The sequence below is a fragment of the Rhodamnia argentea genome, chromosome 4 (genome assembly GCF_020921035.1).
Source record: "Rhodamnia argentea isolate NSW1041297 chromosome 4, ASM2092103v1, whole genome shotgun sequence".
Lineage (NCBI taxonomy): Eukaryota > Viridiplantae > Streptophyta > Magnoliopsida > Myrtales > Myrtaceae > Rhodamnia > Rhodamnia argentea.
Genome location: NC_063153.1, coordinates 13,961,624 through 13,980,906, shown reverse-complemented (window position 1 = coordinate 13,980,906; position 19,283 = coordinate 13,961,624). Strand labels below are relative to the sequence as shown.

Below are 19,283 nucleotides of genomic sequence, written 5' to 3'. Positions count from 1 at the left end.
TCTTAAGCTAGTTGATAAGATTTGAGATTCTCTACTTTGTATATTGCATTTTAAAGTCGTGAAGATTTCAATTCAAAGCGGATAATATTACATAATGATAGGCCCCGCAAGGCGAGGCAAGGTTAAGCGCATATTATCTGTTCCACGTCGCCCAAAGCTAGTTCCGAATAAAGGAGAGCTTCCACCTCTTGTCCCAATCAAAGATTGGTTTTTGTCCGGCCCTGGCGAAGCTATCCTTTGAAGATCCTTCTGTATAATAACTATTACATTACGGCACATTTTCAGACAAGTGTCCTATGTAGCTTTCTTCCTTAACGGAGATATTTCGGACGATGAAAAAAAAAAGCATCGCGCTTCTAGAAAAGCACCAAAATATCAGAATAGTCAACAAAATTCCCACGTTCCCCGAAGCAAATGTCTTTTAGGGGTTGGCCGGAAACGAAAGTGCGCGTGTCTTTAAGGCGGTCTTGACAAATGTTCCAAGAAGATTCTGTCATATCGCCCCTTAACATTTATTATTGACTTCGTTCCTTAGGTCGCTTCCATGCGTGATCAACTCAGCCGACGACGATAAGATCTGGGCTCTCCATCTTCGCATTTTCTCGGTCTTTTCCCCCCCTTTTTTCCGTTTTCGAAATAATTGCTCTTGAAATTAACTATATTTAAAAATTCGAAATGCTCGCCATCGTGATGATACGTGAAATACCGTAAATAAATGTTGCAAGAACACCCGTTAAGTGACTAATTTTAGAAATCATTAAATCGAATTAGTCTTTTCGACAAAAAAAAGATTAAATTGGTTTAAATAAGGCAAATCGACGTGATTTTTTTAGAGTAATGAGGACACACGTTGGAAGGACAATGTTTGTGAACGGGGGAATGCGATGGGGGTCTGTCGAGCTGTCCCCTCCTCGTTCGGTCCAAAAAAAGAATGGGAATCGCAAGAGGAGATGTGGTTCACGCTTCCGAGGCGGAAACTTCACACGTGGCGACGACCCAGTTGCCCGTCAGGCTTTCCCCGGGCACGAAAGTCAAAGATCGGCAAAAAAAAAAAGATCAATTTTTTTTTGCCTCTTTCTTTTGTCAACTTCGAGAAAGAAAGAGATAGATTTAATATATATTCTTTTTCTTTTTCTTTTTTTAAGGTGTTGGGATTTTTTTTTGCAAATTTTGAGGAAGTTGAGGTGTCAGTGCGGTGTACCTAACCCTAAACAAACTTTTGTTTGTCGATGATCCACACGTCACTTTGGTTACCAACCCGGATTCTCCCCGATGGATTGTGTCCCTAACGTGGCACTCCCTCATTGGCCCCATAGAAAAAAAAGACATGGTTTTGCCGTCCCAATTTTAGATTTAATCTCAATTCTTCCCTTCAAATTGTCACCGACCTTCTCTGTAATCCCAAAATTCCGGCCCGTGTCGAAGAATGATCACTAGTTTCCTAAAAAAATTATCAGTGTCGTGGTTACTTAGAGATTCGTTATTAGAACCCGCGTTTTCATCATTACTCTTACCTTCGTCTAGAGACCAGTAACTTCTCGACGTCGAGAATTTTGAAAAACCCAAAGTCCATTAATGGTCGTGGGAGTGAAAGTTGACAACTTTTTCGGACAAAAAAGAAAGTTTAATCTATAGTTAGGATTTGGCTTAAATTAAAAGATTAGACCTTTTTTGTTTTATCGTGCCCCCTTGGCCATGATAATTTTAGGAATTTTCACCTTTTGCTCCTCCAATTGATCACATTATCAAAACTTTGATCCCACATGATACTCGCAGTTCGGGGCAATGAATGTTCTTGTATTCTTTATTCACATTGAATGAGATGATTAGATCCTTCCTCTGATTAATTAAGAGGAAGGAAATCTGATCGTGTTAAATGTAATAAATACATTTCAGATTGATGAGTTTTTTTAATGTCAAAAGAGAGGAAAAATCTTTGGCCCATGCTTGTGTTTGAGAGCATCCTCCTCTTCTTTGCCAAAAAAAAAAAATCGATATCTTTTCCTTGCAGAGTTCCTTTTTCTCACTCGCATTAATTTTTTGGAAAGATAAAAAAAAAAAAGTTATATCTTTCTCGAGATTTTCAACTGGAGCATCGGACAAAAAATTTTGGGATTTCTCACATTGCAAGTAAAACTAAACAAACACCTCTTTGTTTTGTTTTTTAATTCCACTTTCATCGTCATCGTTCGACAGAATACGCTAACTTTAGAATTCCAAGTTCCCGGTGCCAACTCTTGTTTTTTCGGTCGGTCTCCTGGATCCTCTCTTTTTTCTAAACAGGTGATTAGAAAAGGACTTGGGATGATGTGGATGAGACCAATTCATGCGACACTTGTCCACACCTCCGCAGCCCCGTCCTTGTCTCCCCCCTGTAAAGATCGTCTGGAATTAAAATGATTGCCATCCTCCAATCAAATCTTGATTTTGTAGGGTACCCACGGAACCAAGAAAAAAGAACTGCATTAACAAATTGGGAGGGGGGGGGAGGGGGGGGATGTCTAAAAATCATTTCTTTAACTCTCTGCGACTTTCCCGGCAATTCGGGTTCCGTCCAGAGTTCAATTCTCGTGTTTCATTTGTACTTTCGTAATCTTGGTCTCTTCGTCGATGTACGGATACGTATTAGTATAACTGAAGTAAAATCCCGGATGCATCAGGTCGTTGCGATGAAATGTGTTGTATTGTCCGACACGGTGAATCAGTCGAGATGTGGAAAAATTTTGTTCACGTGTTGTCTGTCTTGGCGCTAAGAAAAGAGCTTTTTTTTTTTTTTTTTCTTTTATGAAATTGGGTTTGGAGCATAGTGTTCTGTTGTCATGTGATTGGTGGGTTTTCTCATTAAATGAAAATTTGGAATGATGCGTTTGTTTGTTGATGGTGGACACGTGTTCGCCTTGTTCCTTTTTAAAGTCTTTGTGCTGTGCTGCAATGGAGTTTCTTTTAAGAGCTTCTTCTTCTTGCCGACTCCTCCCTCCTCCTTTTGTTCTCCACACGCCGCTTCAGTGCTTTTGAGAGGGTAAGCAACTTCTCAAATCTCTCTCTCCCTCTCTCTCTGCGCTTAGCTGTTCCTCTTGAGCTTTCTTGATCTCACTGTTCTTAGGAGTAGTTCAAAGGGTATTGAAAGATTGTACCTTTAGGCGGTTATGTCGTTGATTCTTGATATGCCAAATCAATCAAGAAGGTTTTTTTTTCTTTCTTTGTGGTGATTTGATGTCTGTTCTTTATTTGTGTTGATTGATCTGGGAGTGTCTAGATGAGGTTAAGAAGAGACCCACGTAATCTGAGCCAAAACAGGGAGAAAGAGAGAGACCCAAGACTTTAGAGGTGAAGTCGATTGCCTCAGATTAAGGGGTTAAGTTCGTGTTAAGCGGCAATCCGGAAATGTTTATGATGAACCCATTTGGCATCTCTCTCTCTCCCTCCCTCTCTCTCTGTCAAAGGGCATTCTTGAAACTAATCAGTTAGATGTTCATATATTTCTCATGGATAAAACGGAAAGTAGTAATTTGAGGAAGAAAGGAGAAGCTTTTGGTCCGCTCTCTTTCTCATGGTTTTGCGAAGATTCCTGTGTGAAGGAGGTCCTATATATGGGCTTTCAGGTTGGTATATGGATTTTAAACCGGATTGCAGTGTGATTTCATTTTGCTTCTCACTTCTCAGTACTTTGTTTTCTGTTGTTCCGACTTCTGTGTGTTTCTTGTATCATAATTTATGTCCCTCAACTTAGGTGATTTCTCTAAAAGGCGGTTCAGAGATTAGCCCAAGTTAAAAGAGGCAGAATAATGCTTTAGGTGTTTTTGGAGGGGTTGAAGCAATCAAAGCTGTGCCATACAATAGAGGTAATAAATGGAGGAGATATCTTCTGCAGTAGCTGTGCCGTTTAGGATGAATAGTGATGAATCTGCACTACAAACCCAAATCGAAATCACTGGACTCAAGCTTATTGCAAGCACTGCTGGTTTGTTATCAGACCATCCGGGGGTGTTGTCGCCTTCTATTTCTGATTATGCAGCTGCCCAAGATTTGAGTTCTGGCAGTAAATCGGGCAACTTTAGTGTTCTGACGGTGTCAGCTGATGAAGATGAGTCCAGAGGAGGTGGTATTTTTTGGAAGACAATGGGGAATGAACTTAAGCTGACCCCGGAAGATGGGAAAGTGCACACTCCGTATACTCGTGGACAATTCATCAATTATTCTTGTTCATATACGGTTGCTAGTGACATCACTAGTGCTTGTCATGAAGAGTTTGTGCCTGTGAAAGCAAGTTTTGGTAAAACATCGATGACTGTCACGGATGTCAGCGATTCAACACTCAGGAGCGTTACCAATGTGAATAATGTTGGTGAGCTTGAGCCTCGTCAAGAATTACAGAGAACTGCAAGCCGTAGAGTCCCTGAGGCGGATTATGTCCCGCTATGGGGATTGACATCTATCCGCGGAACAAGACCAGAGATGGAAGATGCCGTCGCGGTGGTACCTCGGCTTTTGAGAATTCCTTCTCTGATGCTGTCCAGCGGACAAAATTTGGATCTTAGAAATCAATGTAGCAAAGATTTAACAGCTCATTTCTTTGGTGTATATGACGGACATGGGGGTAGCCAGGTAATAACCAGATACAGCTTTTTAAATCTTCAAACCAGAGTTTCATTTGATAAGCATGAGAATTTACAAACAGCTTATAAAACTATAACCGTAGTACTAATTAGGGCTTTATCGGTATAGGTTGCTAGTTACTGCCAGGAAAGGATACATTTAGCTCTGGCGGAGGAGATAGAAGTTGCAAAACATGGCTTATGTAATGGAAGTAGCTGGAGTAGTGGACAGGAGCAGTTGGAGAAGGCTCTCTCCAGTTGCTTTCTAAAGGTTGATGATGAGGTGAGCGGTGTTTCCAGAGCCATCAATGGAAGCGACCGTTCTCTCATAGAATCTATGGCCCCCGAAACAGTAGGTTCTACTGCTGTGGTTGGCTTAGTTTGTTCAACACACATTATAATTGCGAATTGTGGCGATTCAAGGGCAGTTCTTTATCGCGGAAAAGAGGCCGTGCCACTGTCAGTAGATCATAAAGTAAGTCATGTTGCTGGAGATGTGTTTTTATCTTTTTTTCTTTCATTTTTTGGTGTTCTGATGAACTCTAGCCCTTTCTGTGTGCGCTTATCTCTGTATGGCCTTTGAATTTTTTCTTCAGCCAAATAGAGAAGATGAGTGTGCACGAATAGAAGCTGCTGGCGGCCGAGTTATTCAGTGGGATGGATTCCGGGTTTGTGGCGTTCTTGCAATGTCAAGAGCAATAGGTAGGTTTTTTCAGTCCAAGATCCTATTTTCTCACTCGATGTAGATCCTCTCTGTAGTGCAGGCCGATGACTTCCAGCTATCTCATCGACCTTTTATGTCATCCTCAGGTGATAGGTTCTTGAAGCCCTCAATCATTGCTGATCCGGAAGTGGTTTTTTTTCCACGGGCAAAAGAAGATGAGTGCCTCATTCTAGCCAGTGATGGTCTCTGGGACGTGGTGACCAATGAGGAGGCCTGTGACATGGCAAGGAGGAGAATCCTTCTTTGGCACAAGAAGAACGGTGACAACCTTCCTGCAGAAAGGGGCGAGGGAATCGACCCGGCAGCGCAAGCAGCCGCGGATTATCTCTCAAAGCTTGCTCTTCAGAGGGGAAGCAGAGACAACATCTCTGTAATAGTTATCGACTTAAAAGCTCAGAGAAAGTTTAAGAAAAAGATTGTACCCGAGACCCAACAGCCAGAAACTGTGAACACGTAGTTGTACGCTCTTTATATCGAATAGCAACAGCGGGTAATTCGGTTGAACCGAGTGGTCCATGCATTACATGCCATGGCACATTGAGTTTCCGATTCGTGTTATTGAGATGAACCCCAGGTGCCAATTAAATGAAATTGGAACCTACTGAGTAACCTCCATAGCCTTTCAGATTTTGCATCTCTGCTTCATTTTGCTGTGGCTCCTTTGGGTCTTATCATAGTGCTATTTCCAGATTTCAAGATGGAGATATGGTACCTATGCGGATAATTTGTCATGAGTACTACCAATATAGCCTAAATGGTCAAGCTTTCTTCATGATGTCAATTAACTGCAGTGGGTTTCGCCGTGAGCATCGAGAGTAGGACGGGCATTGGCAGTGTTACAAGCCAAATTTACCACTAACCAAAGTATAGAGTTGCAGGGAAATAGTCAATGTAATGGGGGATGAAAATACTTGCAAATGTCTCGGCCAAGAACTGTTGAGGTGCACGTGTGAAGTTGTTAAAGAAAAAGTTTGACGTTAGGATGGGAACTAAAGTGAAGCAGTTTATATATCTTAATTGGTCTGAAACTCATTTACTCAAGCTTAGTTTTAACTGGATGTACTCAGATATTCGGATTTCTACTCCACGTCTGCATATATACTGTAAATGCAATATACAAAACGCGACCCGCCAAACTACGAAAGAGGGAACTAAGAAACACAACTCCACACATGAGCAATCAAACAGTTGATTCGAAACTATAATTGTGTCCAAAGGATGTTTCTATGGAGAGCAACGTAAAACCAGAGAGTTGCAGAACTTTGGCATTTACAAACTGAATTCCAAAAAGAAGAAACCACAAGTCAAATGTCGAACATAACACAGATTAATATAACCCTCCATGCTGAATCAAAAACTATACTATCTACAGGTATATTCGTTAATAGACGGAACATGAGCCCTCCTGCTGCCGGCAGTCGCTACCCCAGCCAGTTTAGGAATCGATTATGTTGAAGGAGAATTTTGACAGCAGCTGTGGAACTCCTGCTATAACCGGCCCATATGTCTGCACCAACAGAGATTGAACCAAATGAACCATATTGTAACATGCAGCAACTTCTAGTGGCAAGAAATTTAGACCCAAAAAAAAAAAAAAAACCTTCTAGTGGCAAGAAATTAGAGTAACCTACTAGATAAACACTTCAACATCATAAATTCAACTTAGGTGACTAAGGACATGGGGATTCTTTTTCTTTTATAGATGAGTTCACTACATCAGAGCATAGTGATCACCAATGTCACAGGACAAATTAGAGCTCTCGCCTGACACAAGCCTCTCCTATCAACTTATTGGTGACTATCGATGCATGCGGACCAGGGCACTGGAACCATCAAGCATGGGTCATCGAGATTCCATACCAGATCCAAGGTGGTCTGCGTCGTAGCAAAATTAGCAATCGAAGTCGCTAGGCTAAGCCCAGACAGTCAGTGGATCTGGTCACACCCAAGCAAGAACCATAGCTGGATATCCAGTAGACACAAACCACCTGAATTGACTCTGCAAAACCAAAATTACAAACTCTGGTTGTGGGGTGACCCAGGAGGCTGGTGTAAACCAGGGAAATTGTCTCTTGAGCCACACTAGAATTTGTAGGTCTAGTAGGGGAAGGTAAGTTTGCGTCTTCAAACTTCAGGAACATATGTAGTATTCCTAAAGTTTACTCTCTCGTAAGAGATGTTTCTTTAGTTGTAAATTCCAAGACCTCTCATCTCACAAGAAGAAAAGATCTTCACATATCATCGGCAACGGAATTTCACCATATCACATAAGAATCAGGAGGCACCTAGATAGTTCACTACGGAGATGCATGCATCCATTACAGTCAATCCAGCTTGACAAGGAAATGCCGTACCTTGAGATTTTCATGAATTTGACAAAGTGGTACAGCAAGCAATTTCAGGTTTTTTGGAACGATGAACTTCCGACTTACAGGTAACTTCACAAGAAAGAGTTTTGTGCACTCCTGGAGACCGGGCAACGAGGAATTAGAAACTTAATCAATCTCAATTTCAAGTGAGCAGTCTCAGTGATAGAAACAACCTTGGGCTTTTTAACATTAGGTGGCAAGTAAGGATAGGGCAAAGTTTCAAAGTCAGGCCTCCACCACATCCCAAGGCATTCACCGACCTACCGTTTGGAAACAAAAGGTAGATTGTAAATATACAGCACAAGCAGTAATGAAAACCTGCAGCTCCATGATACCAAAATGAAAAATATTATCCCACCTCCCACTGAGTCTCATCACCAGCTCCATCAGCAGAAAGCTTGCTGGTCAGCTTGCGTTTCAGCCCTTCGACATCTGGAAAGACAATCGTGACTTAACTACATTTTCCTATTGTAAAAGATAATCCCTCCTCATTTTCTTCTTCCCCGTGGCATCATGGAGAATTGCCAAGTTACCTGATTCACCAGGCCTCAATCGACCTCCTGGCAGCTTAAAAGTGGAATTTCTTACTTGCAACAGCAGCAGATGAGGATGTCTGAATAGTTCAACCTATTTTAGAAACATCAGGATCGTCAGAGCAAGTTACAATCAATCGGCCTTTCAAATAAAAGATGTAAAGTGGCACGGAATTCAATATAACAGGTTGACAGTAGAGCGATTATGTAAATGAGATAATTCTCGAAGCATCCACCAAACTTTGTCTACGTTCTTAGTATTCCTAGCATTAATCATCCAGGTAATGAATGAAGTTAACATAAAGAGCAAGCTCAAGATAATCCCCATAAAAATTCTTAAGAAGTATGCTCATTGTCTCTTCTAATCATTTCAAGGCAGAATATGAGCAGATGAAAACGAAAGGCATTAGTTGCTCCCTTCCAGAAACGCGTTTTGCCTTCACGGATCACAACCCAACACTGCAGAAAACTCTTATCGAAATCACAACATCAACTCTGGTTCGTAGTTTCAATTAGTAATTGAACTTCAATCAGTTGTTGGGCAAAACATACAAGCACCCCTTGGACAGCAATCCAGCAAATTTGCCTTCCCGAGCTAATGTAAATCACTAAGTAAGCATTAAGCACTAAGCAGTGCAAAAAGACATATCGATACACAAGATCATCATCATCATTCCTACAATTTGAATTCACTAGAGCAGTCGACGTACAAATACAATTTTAGTATGCCAGCCGCTGAAAGGAGCCCCCCCAAAAGAGAGAGAGAGACAGAGAGAGAGAGGAACCAACCACAATGACGGCTCCCACGCAAGTCCTCAATCCATGAGCCGCATAACTGAACAAAACCACGACAGAAACAGACATGAATCAAAATCTGCGACAACGACCCACTTCGATTGAAACACGATCGGGCCAAGGTGCAAAACACCACCAAGAAGACAACAGGCGCAGCGCAGCACAGAAAAGCAGAGATGGGGAGAGAGGGAGAAAGAGACGTCACTGGGATTTCATCCTGTTGACACGATCGGCCAAGGTCTCCTCCTTGAAAGCAAGAGCGTCCTTGGAGCCGAAGTAGTAGCTGCTCAGCGGGTATATGTCCAGCACCCGGCTCTGATCTCCGCCGCCGCCGCCCCCGCCCCCCGCTGTGCGATCGTGCACGGTAACGTCGCCTTGCATTTCCCTACAATGGAGCAGCCGCGAGAGCAGACCAAGAGAGACACAGAGAGAGAAGCCTACAGAGTACGCAAAGCCAAACAGTAGAGAGAGAAAGAGGGGAGCAAACGTGGGTTGCCAATAGAGAGGTAGAAGAGTGGAGTCGTGGCTTTTCTCTAGACAGGTCTCGAAGGAGAAAGTTGCGAGCTTTGATGTGCAGACTGCGGAGAGACAGAGAGACAGAGAGACAGAATCATTTATAGACGAAGAATTTAGCGACGACGATGGAGTCGAAAAGAAGAGCTTCAAGATTCTACGAGACACAGAGAAGGAGAGAGAAGTGGCGGCGGTGGACTCGAGAAGTTGACGCGCAAACTGGAGGTGCTGAATCGGTGGACCCTCGCGACCCGTTTCTATCTTTGGACCCGTGGATGCTCCGAATTCCATTTCGGGCGCCTCGTCGGGCCCGACGGATTCACGCGGCACTCGCATGATTTTCCGACTCGTGTCGAAGACCGAGGAAGCCGAGAGTCGGCGGAGGTGCCCCTCACGAGAAGTGGCCAAGGGGAACGAGAAATATAAAGTAATGGTTAGGATTAGGCACACAAATCACGGCGAATTAAAGAGAAAAATTCGAGACACAAGATTTTATCCCGATTTACTCTCAAACTAGGGCTACATCGAGCAGAGAATTACGCTATAATTTGCATTTTCCACTTCTCTATTACAATTCTCAATTACAAAAAAAAAAGATTATATACTACAATAACTAATCATGGGCCAAGCCCAAGTTATTAGTAAATTGCGGGCTCAAACTATAAAATCCATGTAGCATTCAGGGGGTGTTGTCCCATCGAGAGCTCGGCGGCATGTTTTTCTATCGATGGGGAATATGAATCACACCCCAATAATAATAGCCACTCTCCAACGATATGAATATTATAGCTACCGTCATTCTATTGGATTTCTTTAGATATTTTCAAAAACTCGAACGAAAACATCCACGTTGTAAAAAGTCGCATCGAGAGAAATTTCAAATCACAAAAACTCAATAAATCTATGGAGTTTCAAACTTTTTATTACAAAGGAAAATTTCTTTTATAAGTTGTTTTGATAATTTCCTCATATTCCTCCAAAAATCAAGGGATAAGTATACTGGAATTCCTAAAATTTGTCATAAAAGTGTAAATGAGTTCTAAAACCTTTAAAAAATTTAATCAAGTCATAAAACTTATCACGAAAATGCATTCGAGCTCTAAAACTTTCGAAAAATACAATGAAGTTTTGAAACTTGTTATGAAAAGTGCAATTGAGTCTCAAAATCTTCAACAAATGCAATCAATAGAAGGACTTGATTGGATTAATATGACAAATTTTAGGATTTGATTATAATTTTTAAAAATTTTAGGATTTAAATGTACCTTCATGACAAGTTTTATTAGTAAGAGCTTTTGCGACAAGTTCAACAAAAATTTTTCCGGTCAGTTGACAAGGACTACTCTTTGGTCTAGCGAGCCAGACTTGTTTCCATCTCTCGCAGGAGCTACGTGGGAGTAGGGCTAGTGGTCTAGTGCCACGCGGAGGCTCCTAGTCGAGCCAGCACGAACAGCAGGTCAAGAAATTTTTAATAGAATATGGCCAGCAAATACGGAGTAAACCAATCGGAGCTTATGGTCGGTTCGGATAGTTCAAGGTCTATCCAAAACTTGGAAAAGAATCAACCGACGCCCAGTCAAAGGTTTGACCCGGCGGTTGGTCGTTAGCAGTTTTTATTTTTTATTTTTGGTCAGAAGTTGGTAGTTAGCAGTTAACTTCGTGACTAAGCAACTGAATTACGGTGGGGACCCACTTGGGGCGGTTGTTGATTTGATGCGGTGAATCATCGCGTGGATCTTAGTAGTTTGTTCTTTGGATCTAGTAATCATGTGTTCCAACCGCCCTTCAAGGTCGGCAGTCGATGTATTCTTCTCTCGTTTGATGATTGATCGAAGCTCTCTGTCGAGGCACCATTTGCCTTTTTGCATCTCGAGGGTCTGAAGCTCGATCGGGGAACGCGGCCCGTGAAGAATTCAATCGAATCTGCAGACCAAGTCTTGACTATACGCGCGATACAAGGAAGTATACATGTCAGCCGAAAAAAATTCGAGAATGTGCTATTACTAGGTCATCAAGTGGGAAATTTTCCTATAAATAATTTAGGTGGTTTTTACTTCATAATGATGAAAATTTAAAGAGGAACTTGAACTTGAACTTGAACTTGGAGAGGAACGAGGATTAAGGGGAAAGCAACTTGGTTAGTTGTGCTAAAGCTTGATTAATTTGTGATTAGCTACCGCATTGCAATTCATTATTGGCGAGCAAGTGAATCATTTTGTGGGTCCCGATAGTAGGTGAAAATGGGCTTTCACCGTTATAACTCCTCATTGAAGAACTCATTTATGTCCATCATCAATTATGTAGAAGGTCCACAAATTTTAGCTCGCTTTGTTGTCACCCCTCAAATAATTTTAAATATTCTGACAAAAAAAATAATTTTAAATATGCCCTAAAATTTGAATGGTCCAAAATAATCCCCAATTACACCTGATTAGTAGTAATATATTTAATGTAGATCAATCAGTTTAGTGATTTTTATGGACTTTTCCAAAAAAAAAAAAATTTCTGTCTCCTTCTTTTTTATATGTTAAAATCAGAAAAGTTTAGGGTGCGCATGACAACACTTCTGTTTCGAAAATCAACTGCTGGCCTGAAGTGCTTCTGTTTACGAGCGTAAGTTGATTTTTTAACGGAGAAAAATGTTTGATAACATGACAAAATTTCTGCCTCTAGAATAGAAATTTATTTGGTAACGGTTAAAGATTTCTACTTATGGAATATTATAAACACAAAATCTTCCAAGAAAAATTATTATTGATGGTTGAAAAAATTCTAATTCATTTTTAATATTTTAAATTTCTAAAAAACTAAATTTTATTATTAATTTATTTTTTACACCTCGTGGCTAGAGACGACGACTAGGCGATGGTGGTGGGGTGGGACGGGTGATGGTCGACGGCGGCTGGTAACGGGTGGTGGTCAACAACCAATGGTGGTTGTGGCGGCGGTGGGTAGCGGTGGGCGATGGCAGTAGGTCGGGGGTGATAGGCGACGGAGGTTGGCGATGGGTGGCGATATGGCGGAGGCATAGTTGGGAGAGATAGACGCTAAAAATGAAAATAGGCCGAAGTGAAAGAAATATTGATGTTAAGAGATTTCTACTTCTAAAACAGAATTAATTTTTTTTTAAAAAAATTTGGAAATAGGCTCAAAAACAACTTCAAAAGTAGAAATAGAATGTTGTGTAACCAAACGGAATTCTGCGTCAAAAGTTACATTATCAAATGGATTTCTACTCCAGAAACACTTCTAGAGCAGAATATCATTTTTAAAAGTGTTACCATGTGCGACCTTAGATGTTCATTACTTTCTTGTAAAAACCATATGAGATAGACTTTTTAATAAATTTACTGGTCGAGATTCTAATGTACAAGGATATTGACAAGGTAAATTTATTTGCGATGTGTCTCTGAAGTTCAATCTAAAATAATTTCTTGCAATATACAGCACTTTAGTTTATGTTTTCTTAGGGAATTCTTTCGTTAAAGTTTTGGACTCTTCATGATTACAATTCATATTGAGAATATATGAATCAATAAAGTATGAACAAGGTTCAGACCCATTACAAAAATTCCGTTACATAAATCAGCTCGAGTACATTAATACGTAGAAAAGAGGAAATGGAGTCTGTATAGAAATAAATTGAAAATAACATAAGGTGATGGAATAAAATTTTATTATTTAGAATGCGTTTGTTTCACAAAAAATTCAAGATTGGAAATATATTTTTCAAAAAATAATCGCTTTTTTTGCTTACAAAAATGAACGAATACAAAATATATTCATGACACACTAAAATAGTTAGGTATGACTTGTTATAGATGTGAAAATACTTTTCGTCGAAATAATTTTTCTATGAGATATAATCAATCATTTTTCGAAAAATGTTTTCTAAATCTTGTTCCCTGAAACAAACGCACCATTATATTTGTGTAGACAATCTTATATTTTCATGACAATGCATGTTTTTTTTTTTTTTTTTTTTCTAATAAATAGCAACCTTCACTCTTTTCATTGCGGTTTTTGTTAGTTTGTTCTCTTGAGGTTATTTTTTGTCAACTCAGTCAATTACGGAGTGTTGCTGCTATTTCGGGGATGGAAATGGCGCGAACCTTCGTTTTTCACTTTATTAATAACCTTGAGATCTTATTTGATTGTTAGGAATGAAAACAATTGCATGTGAACAAAAGATTTACTCCATTTTTAATCCTGTCGGGTCACTTGGAATAAAGAGTGATGTGCAACAAATCTCGCGATGGTAAGTGTCCTGCTTCATTGTGGTATTTTCATGGGATAATGACATAAATGGTCCTTAAATTTTGATTCAATGTGCAATGTGATTCGTAAAATTTTAATTTTACCAATATAGTCTATGAACTTTAGCCCAATATTCAACATGGTCTTTGAATTTTTAATTTGACCAATATAGTCCTTGAACTTTTCGAACGTGTTCAACTTAGTCCTTGAACTATAGAAAGATGTTCAATGTAATCATTCAATTAATTCAAGTTCAAAGATGATGTTGGATCTTTTTTAATAGTTCGAGAATTTAGTTGAACATGTTTCAAAAATTTAAGGACTGCATTAAATAAATTGAAAGTTCGGGGACTTCATTGCACATTGGCCTAAAATTCAAGGATCATATTAGTTAAATTAAAAATTGATGGATCACATTGCACATTGAGTCAAAGTTTATGAATCATTTGTGCCATTTTTCGTATTTTCATTGACCCAAGGATAGATGAAACCGATTAAGGGTGGATTTGTTGCATGGAATATTTTCATGTGAAAGAAAATAATTTTACCCAAAATTTATTTTTAAAGAAAATGATTAATTTTCTCTTATTTCATTGTGAGTATGAAAATGAGAGTGAAGTAGCTATTCGGTATTTACATTTTACTCCTGAAAATATCCTCTTTAAGAATGGATCACGTAATGCTATTGAGCTATAATAAAGCAAATTGTAGATTATAAAATATATTATGAGCATTGGGGTGAATGATGAAAGATAGACATGTTGGAGTAATTAAATATGAAATAACGCATTCATTTAATAGTTTAAGCTTTTAGAACAGTTGGCGGTGGTCCCACCAAATTTCACATGATATCGGAGTAAGAAGTCATGAGTTTAAACCTTTCCAGGCCCCATTTGCCTTTTCAATTAAATATGTCCTTAGTGTTGGAGCAATTAAATATTAAATCATGCTTTCATTTAAAACCACATTTTCATTTAATAGTTTATGCTTTCGTAACAGTTGATAGTGGTCCCATCAAATTTTTCAGGACGAATCTCAAATAAAATGCTCTTTAAATATATATAGGAAAAAGAAGCGGTAAAGTCTAGTAATAACAACATATTTTCTCATTCTTTTTCTCTACTTTCAAAATTAGCATTGGGAACAAATGAATTATAGGTAAGAAGAATCTACTTTGACATTTCAACAAATACTTTATGCGCCCCTTTACTTTAACGCCATAAAAAACAACGTTTCAATGGGGAGAATCAGACATTCCAAAAAAAATGGGGAGAATCAGATATTGAAAGTATAACTCTTGCAGTGAATGAGAATAAAACTCGTTGATTTGTCATTGTCAACAAGAAACAAAGAATATGAATTCTAAGAGAGAGAATAATTCCTGGGGACGCCGAATCTAGACGCGCACCACCAAAAGACAAAACCATAACAATAAATGAAGATATCGATGTGTACATATTATTGAAGACGAATTCGGTGATTGGCTGTCGATTTTGATTAGAAGAAGTTATAGACTTGCTTTTCGAGATTGTGACCTTTATCTTTATTTTGATGATTCTTGTTCTTTGGAGCTTGTTTTATTTTGAAATTGCAGTAGTTGAACTACGATGTTTGCGGACATGAATGAAATTTAACTTTGGCCAAAAAAATATATTTTTGTTAGAAAGGAGAGTCATTTATTTATTTTATTTTTTTCAATTTTAAGTGCAAGTGTTCTCTTTAGTTTTTGGTTCACTTATCATTTTCGACTTCCCAAATATCGAAAAGTCTATGAAATGTAAGTTGTTTTTAACGAAACAAACGCCTCTAAAGAGCGAATATAAATGAATGAACGTAAATAGTAATACAAGTTATATAAATTACTTCTTAATTAGATTTTTTACCATAACAACTTTGTCTCATCGGGAGGCCGTAAATATTCAGATTATCCATTCCCAAAATGGTTTTGCTGTCTGACTGGATTGCCAAACTTGGTCAACTGAAATTCTATAAAAGTCAAAACCTCTCCAAAATCCCCAAATCCAAAACCCCCAAATTCATCCCTCATCCTAATTAGGGTTCGCTCCAACCAAACCTCACTCTCCGACTCTTCTCTCCCCCCACTCTCACTCTTCTTCACCGATTCCGAATGAGATGAAACTCGCGGGTCTCAAGTCCGTCGAGAACGCCCACGACGAGTCGGTGTGGGCCACCGCGTGGGTCCCGGCGACGGAGGCCCGGCCGGCGCTCCTCCTCACCGGCTCGCTCGACGAGACCGTGAAGCTCTGGCGGCCCGACGAGCTGGCCCTCGAGCGGACCAACGCCGGCCACTTCCTCGGCGTCGTCTCCGTGGCCGCTCACCCCTCCGGCGTCATCGCCGCGTCGGCCTCGATCGACAGCTTCGTCAGGGTCTTCGACGTGGACACGAACGCCACGATCGCCACACTCGAGGCTCCTCCGTCGGAAGTCTGGCAAATGCAGTTTGATCCCAAGGTGATTAATGTCAAGTTTTTCTTTTTATTCTGAGTGGAGGTTGATTTGAATGTTTTGTGTTTTCGTGGATGGGTATCAGATAGAGTGGAATTTGGAGTTTTTAGAAGTTGGGTTTGGGGAGCATCGGGCATTTGGAAGTTAAATTTTATCTCGCATTGAACTGATTCAATCTCTAGTTTTGCGTCGCATATTTCCGTTGCCTTTTCTAGTCTCTATTTTGGCTTTATTTTATTTTATTTTATTTTTGGTCAGGTAGTTTCTATTTTTGATGAACATCTAATAAATTGCAAGTTCTGCTGTCCTAGGAATCTCAAGATTGCTTGAGCTAAGAGTCTTAAATATGGTAGAGCATTGAGAAAAGTTAGCGCTGGCCTTGGCAATATAACTAGCTGGGCTAAATCTTGATGATTTTAGGTATATTTGAACTCAAGTTGAATTGCTCTAGCAAGTCAATGACTTGAAGTTTGAGGTCCTTTATGAAGCAGATCCTACTCCTAGCATAGCGTAAGAATCTTAGGAGTTTACTGAGGAGAAGAAGAATCTTGGGATTTTTTAGTGAGCTAGACCGCGTGGTTTAATCGATGAATGGGAAACGGGACTTGTGGCCAATTCAGTTTCTGTAGTTAGCTTGTAGCAGTCAAAGTGGATTGAACACTGAGTGACTGTAGTTCCGCCACTGTAAGCAGTGATTCAAGCAACCCAACTCATCTAGATCTTGTTTTCAGTGAAGGGGGACCTGTGTGCTGTAGTTTGGCTTGAGTCTAATTCCTCAAGGAGTTCCCCACGGGCGTTTCACTACTTTGCCAAAGCATTTACAGATCAATATAAGTCTGGCTATTTGTTTAATGTCCCTTCTGTTGACTTTAAAAACATCATGTGGGAAACTCGACGTGTGCGATTGTGGTCATAAATGAGCTCCTTATTAGTATTGGATTGCTTTCTTTATGGAAAGGGAATTTTTCTTTTTGGACAAAATGATCAGACCGTTGACCTTCATGAATTGTGCATTATTTCACAAATCTTTGTAGATGACGAGACATCATAGACGCTGTTCGGGTAATTTATTTGGACATCCAGGCATTAAAGTAGCTAAGCCTGAGCGGCTGGTCTGATCTCTGTAGTCTGCAGATGAGAATATTTGACCAACCTGTAAATCAAACATGAATTTTCCCTAAATGGTCAGCACGTGAAAGGTTTCTGGTGACTTCTTACTACTTTTTAGTGCAAGTGGCTTTCAAGAGCTTTGCAGTACCACTTTGTTCTTGTCTTCAACATGCAAATTAGGTATCTAATGACGCTAACTAGTACTCGATTCCCCAGGGCACCACTCTAGCAGTGGCAGGTGGAGGTAGCGCATCAATCAAGCTTTGGGACACTGCCACATGGGACCTGATTGCAACACTCTCGGTTCCTCGTCCAGAACAGCCCAAGCCCTCCGATAAAGGCAACAAGAAGTTTGTCCTCTCTGTCGCTTGGAGTCCTGATGGGAAAAGGCTTGCCTGCGGTTCAATGGATGGTACAATCTCGATATTCGATGTGGCTCGTTCCAAGTTTCTGCACCACCTGGAAGGCCACTTCATGCCAGTGCGATCTCTTGTATATTCCCCAGTTGAGCCACGGCTGCTCTTTTCTGCATCTGACGATGCTCATGTGCACATGTACGATGCCGAGGGTAAGTCCCTGGTGGGGTCCATGTCTGGCCATGCTAGCTGGGTATTGAGTGTTGATGTCAGCCCGGATGGAGCGGCCATTGCGACCGGTTCAAGTGACAGGACCGTGAGGCTGTGGGATCTTAGTACGAGGGCCGCCGTTCAGACGATGAGCAACCATTCAGATCAAGTTTGGGGGGTTGCCTTTCGACCAATGGCGGGTGCTGGTGTCAGAGGTGGTGGTCGGCTTGCTAGTGTATCTGATGACAAGAGCATATCACTCTATGATTACTCATGAAGGTATTATCAGCATACTGTGAAAAGATAAGTTCTTGAAGCTGCTGATTGTTAACCTTTTGTTAAGAGTAGTCTGCAAGAGTTTTTCGTGATTTCAGATCATTTTTATCTGTATAATTAGTTGAATATTGATAAATTTTCAGAGAAATGGCTCAATACATGGCTGATCTGACGGGTGCCATGAATGTTAACTTGGAAGTCAATTTGATACCTGAAATTTCTGAGAGGTTATTTTGTGAACTAATACTGAATACTGGGTGGCTATCACTGACCAGCTCAGCTGTTTATATAGGTTAACCATTTTCCCGGGAGATAATCCTCGATCTTCCAGGAAAATGGTTGACGAGATTCAATCAATCTGATCTACTGCGTTTTGTTACGTTCCATCGGCCTGTTTCGAAACTAAAGTGCACTTTTCTCTTGGCATGGGTGCGCATGATTTTCCATGGATGGACAATTAGAATATCAGGCTTTTGCAGTTAAGAAGGTACTTTATGTGATGCTTATGCACGCGAACGCTCAACTAAAACTTATCACGTTTTATCGGATAAGTTTATATGTGAAAAACAGACACAAGGCCCTTGATATTACCAGGCAAGAAAGCTGAAGAGCTGCAACCTCCGATGGTCCTAAGATTCAAACCCTGTGCTATATAGTTGGGGACAGAGATCCGAGGATTTATCTGTGTGGATCAAACTATTGAAAAGAAATTCGCTGACAACAACTTAGATGATCATTTACAACACCACGAGATGGTTGTACAAGGGAGAAACTCCTTGATACAATAAATTCGTTGGGAAAGTGGTCTAAAAAGTCCTGAATTTATTGAACGGTGGCCAATTAATGTAATTATGTCAATTTAGTTTTAAATATTTCGACGATTTATCAATTTAATTCTAAACCTCTTGATAATTGGTCAATTTTGTCTTGATCCTTGTAATAATGGACAAGGCGTCCATCCGCATCAAAGGATCGAACCGATGACGTGACGATCCGTCCGCATCGACCATTTTACGTGGCACAACCGACACCGAAGTTGACAATTTTTGCAATTTTTACTTGTTTTTTACCTTTCCTTT

The 19,283-nt window shown here is 40.2% G+C and overlaps 3 protein-coding genes across 4 annotated transcripts; 2 read left to right on the top strand and 1 right to left on the bottom strand.

The window, feature by feature from the left end:
- Positions 1 to 2,889: 2,889 nt before the first annotated feature.
- Positions 2,890 to 5,924, top strand: LOC115756337 (protein phosphatase 2C 50). Of its 2 annotated transcripts, none has more exons than XM_048277800.1 (5): positions 2,890 to 3,019; positions 3,747 to 4,605; positions 4,726 to 5,070; positions 5,192 to 5,297; positions 5,406 to 5,924. In XM_048277800.1, exons 2-5 carry the CDS (start codon positions 3,850 to 3,852, stop codon positions 5,774 to 5,776), a joined length of 1,578 nt encoding a protein of 525 aa, XP_048133757.1. In that variant the 5' UTR covers positions 2,890 to 3,019; positions 3,747 to 3,849; the 3' UTR covers positions 5,777 to 5,924. The 2 variants fall into 2 exon arrangements, with proteins under 2 accessions (XP_048133757.1, XP_048133758.1); XM_048277801.1 differs by lacking the exon at positions 2,890 to 3,019 and adding an exon at positions 3,026 to 3,184.
- Positions 5,925 to 6,492: 568 nt separating this feature from the next.
- On the bottom strand, positions 6,493 to 9,835 carry LOC115756349 (pre-mRNA cleavage factor Im 25 kDa subunit 1-like). Its single transcript, XM_048277807.1, has 7 exons — positions 9,222 to 9,835; positions 9,011 to 9,056; positions 8,222 to 8,315; positions 8,047 to 8,120; positions 7,862 to 7,948; positions 7,674 to 7,784; positions 6,493 to 6,826 (listed from the first exon to the last, which is right to left on the bottom strand). Exons 1-7 carry the CDS (start codon positions 9,818 to 9,820, stop codon positions 6,755 to 6,757), a joined length of 1,083 nt encoding a protein of 360 aa, XP_048133764.1. The 5' UTR covers positions 9,821 to 9,835; the 3' UTR covers positions 6,493 to 6,754.
- A 5,954-nt stretch (positions 9,836 to 15,789) lies between these two features.
- On the top strand, positions 15,790 to 18,427 carry LOC115756362 (WD repeat-containing protein VIP3). Its single transcript, XM_030696089.2, has 2 exons — positions 15,790 to 16,258; positions 17,579 to 18,427. Exons 1-2 carry the CDS (start codon positions 15,920 to 15,922, stop codon positions 18,203 to 18,205), a joined length of 966 nt encoding a protein of 321 aa, XP_030551949.1. The 5' UTR covers positions 15,790 to 15,919; the 3' UTR covers positions 18,206 to 18,427.
- Positions 18,428 to 19,283: the final 856 nt, after the last annotated feature.

Bases quoted from the DNA above. Each gene is read 5' to 3' on its own strand.
- LOC115756337 (XM_048277800.1), top strand. From the start codon at position 3,850: ATGGAGGAGATATCTTCTGCAGTAGCTGTGCCGTTTAGGATGAATAGT. The intron at 4,606-4,725 runs GTAATAACCAGA...TTATCGGTATAG, and splicing joins ACGGACATGGGGGTAGCCAG to GTTGCTAGTTACTGCCAGGA. The intron at 5,298-5,405 runs GTAGGTTTTTTC...TGTCATCCTCAG, and splicing joins TGCAATGTCAAGAGCAATAG to GTGATAGGTTCTTGAAGCCC.
- LOC115756349 (XM_048277807.1), bottom strand. From the start codon at position 9,820: ATGGAATTCGGAGCATCCACGGGTCCAAAGATAGAAACGGGTCGCGAG. The intron at 9,057-9,221 runs GTGACGTCTCTT...GGTTTTGTTCAG, and splicing joins GTCAACAGGATGAAATCCCA to TTATGCGGCTCATGGATTGA. The intron at 6,827-7,673 runs GTACGGCATTTC...CTGTTGGTGCAG, and splicing joins AAATTCATGAAAATCTCAAG to ACATATGGGCCGGTTATAGC.
- LOC115756362 (XM_030696089.2), top strand. From the start codon at position 15,920: ATGAAACTCGCGGGTCTCAAGTCCGTCGAGAACGCCCACGACGAGTCG. The intron at 16,259-17,578 runs GTGATTAATGTC...TCGATTCCCCAG, and splicing joins AAATGCAGTTTGATCCCAAG to GGCACCACTCTAGCAGTGGC.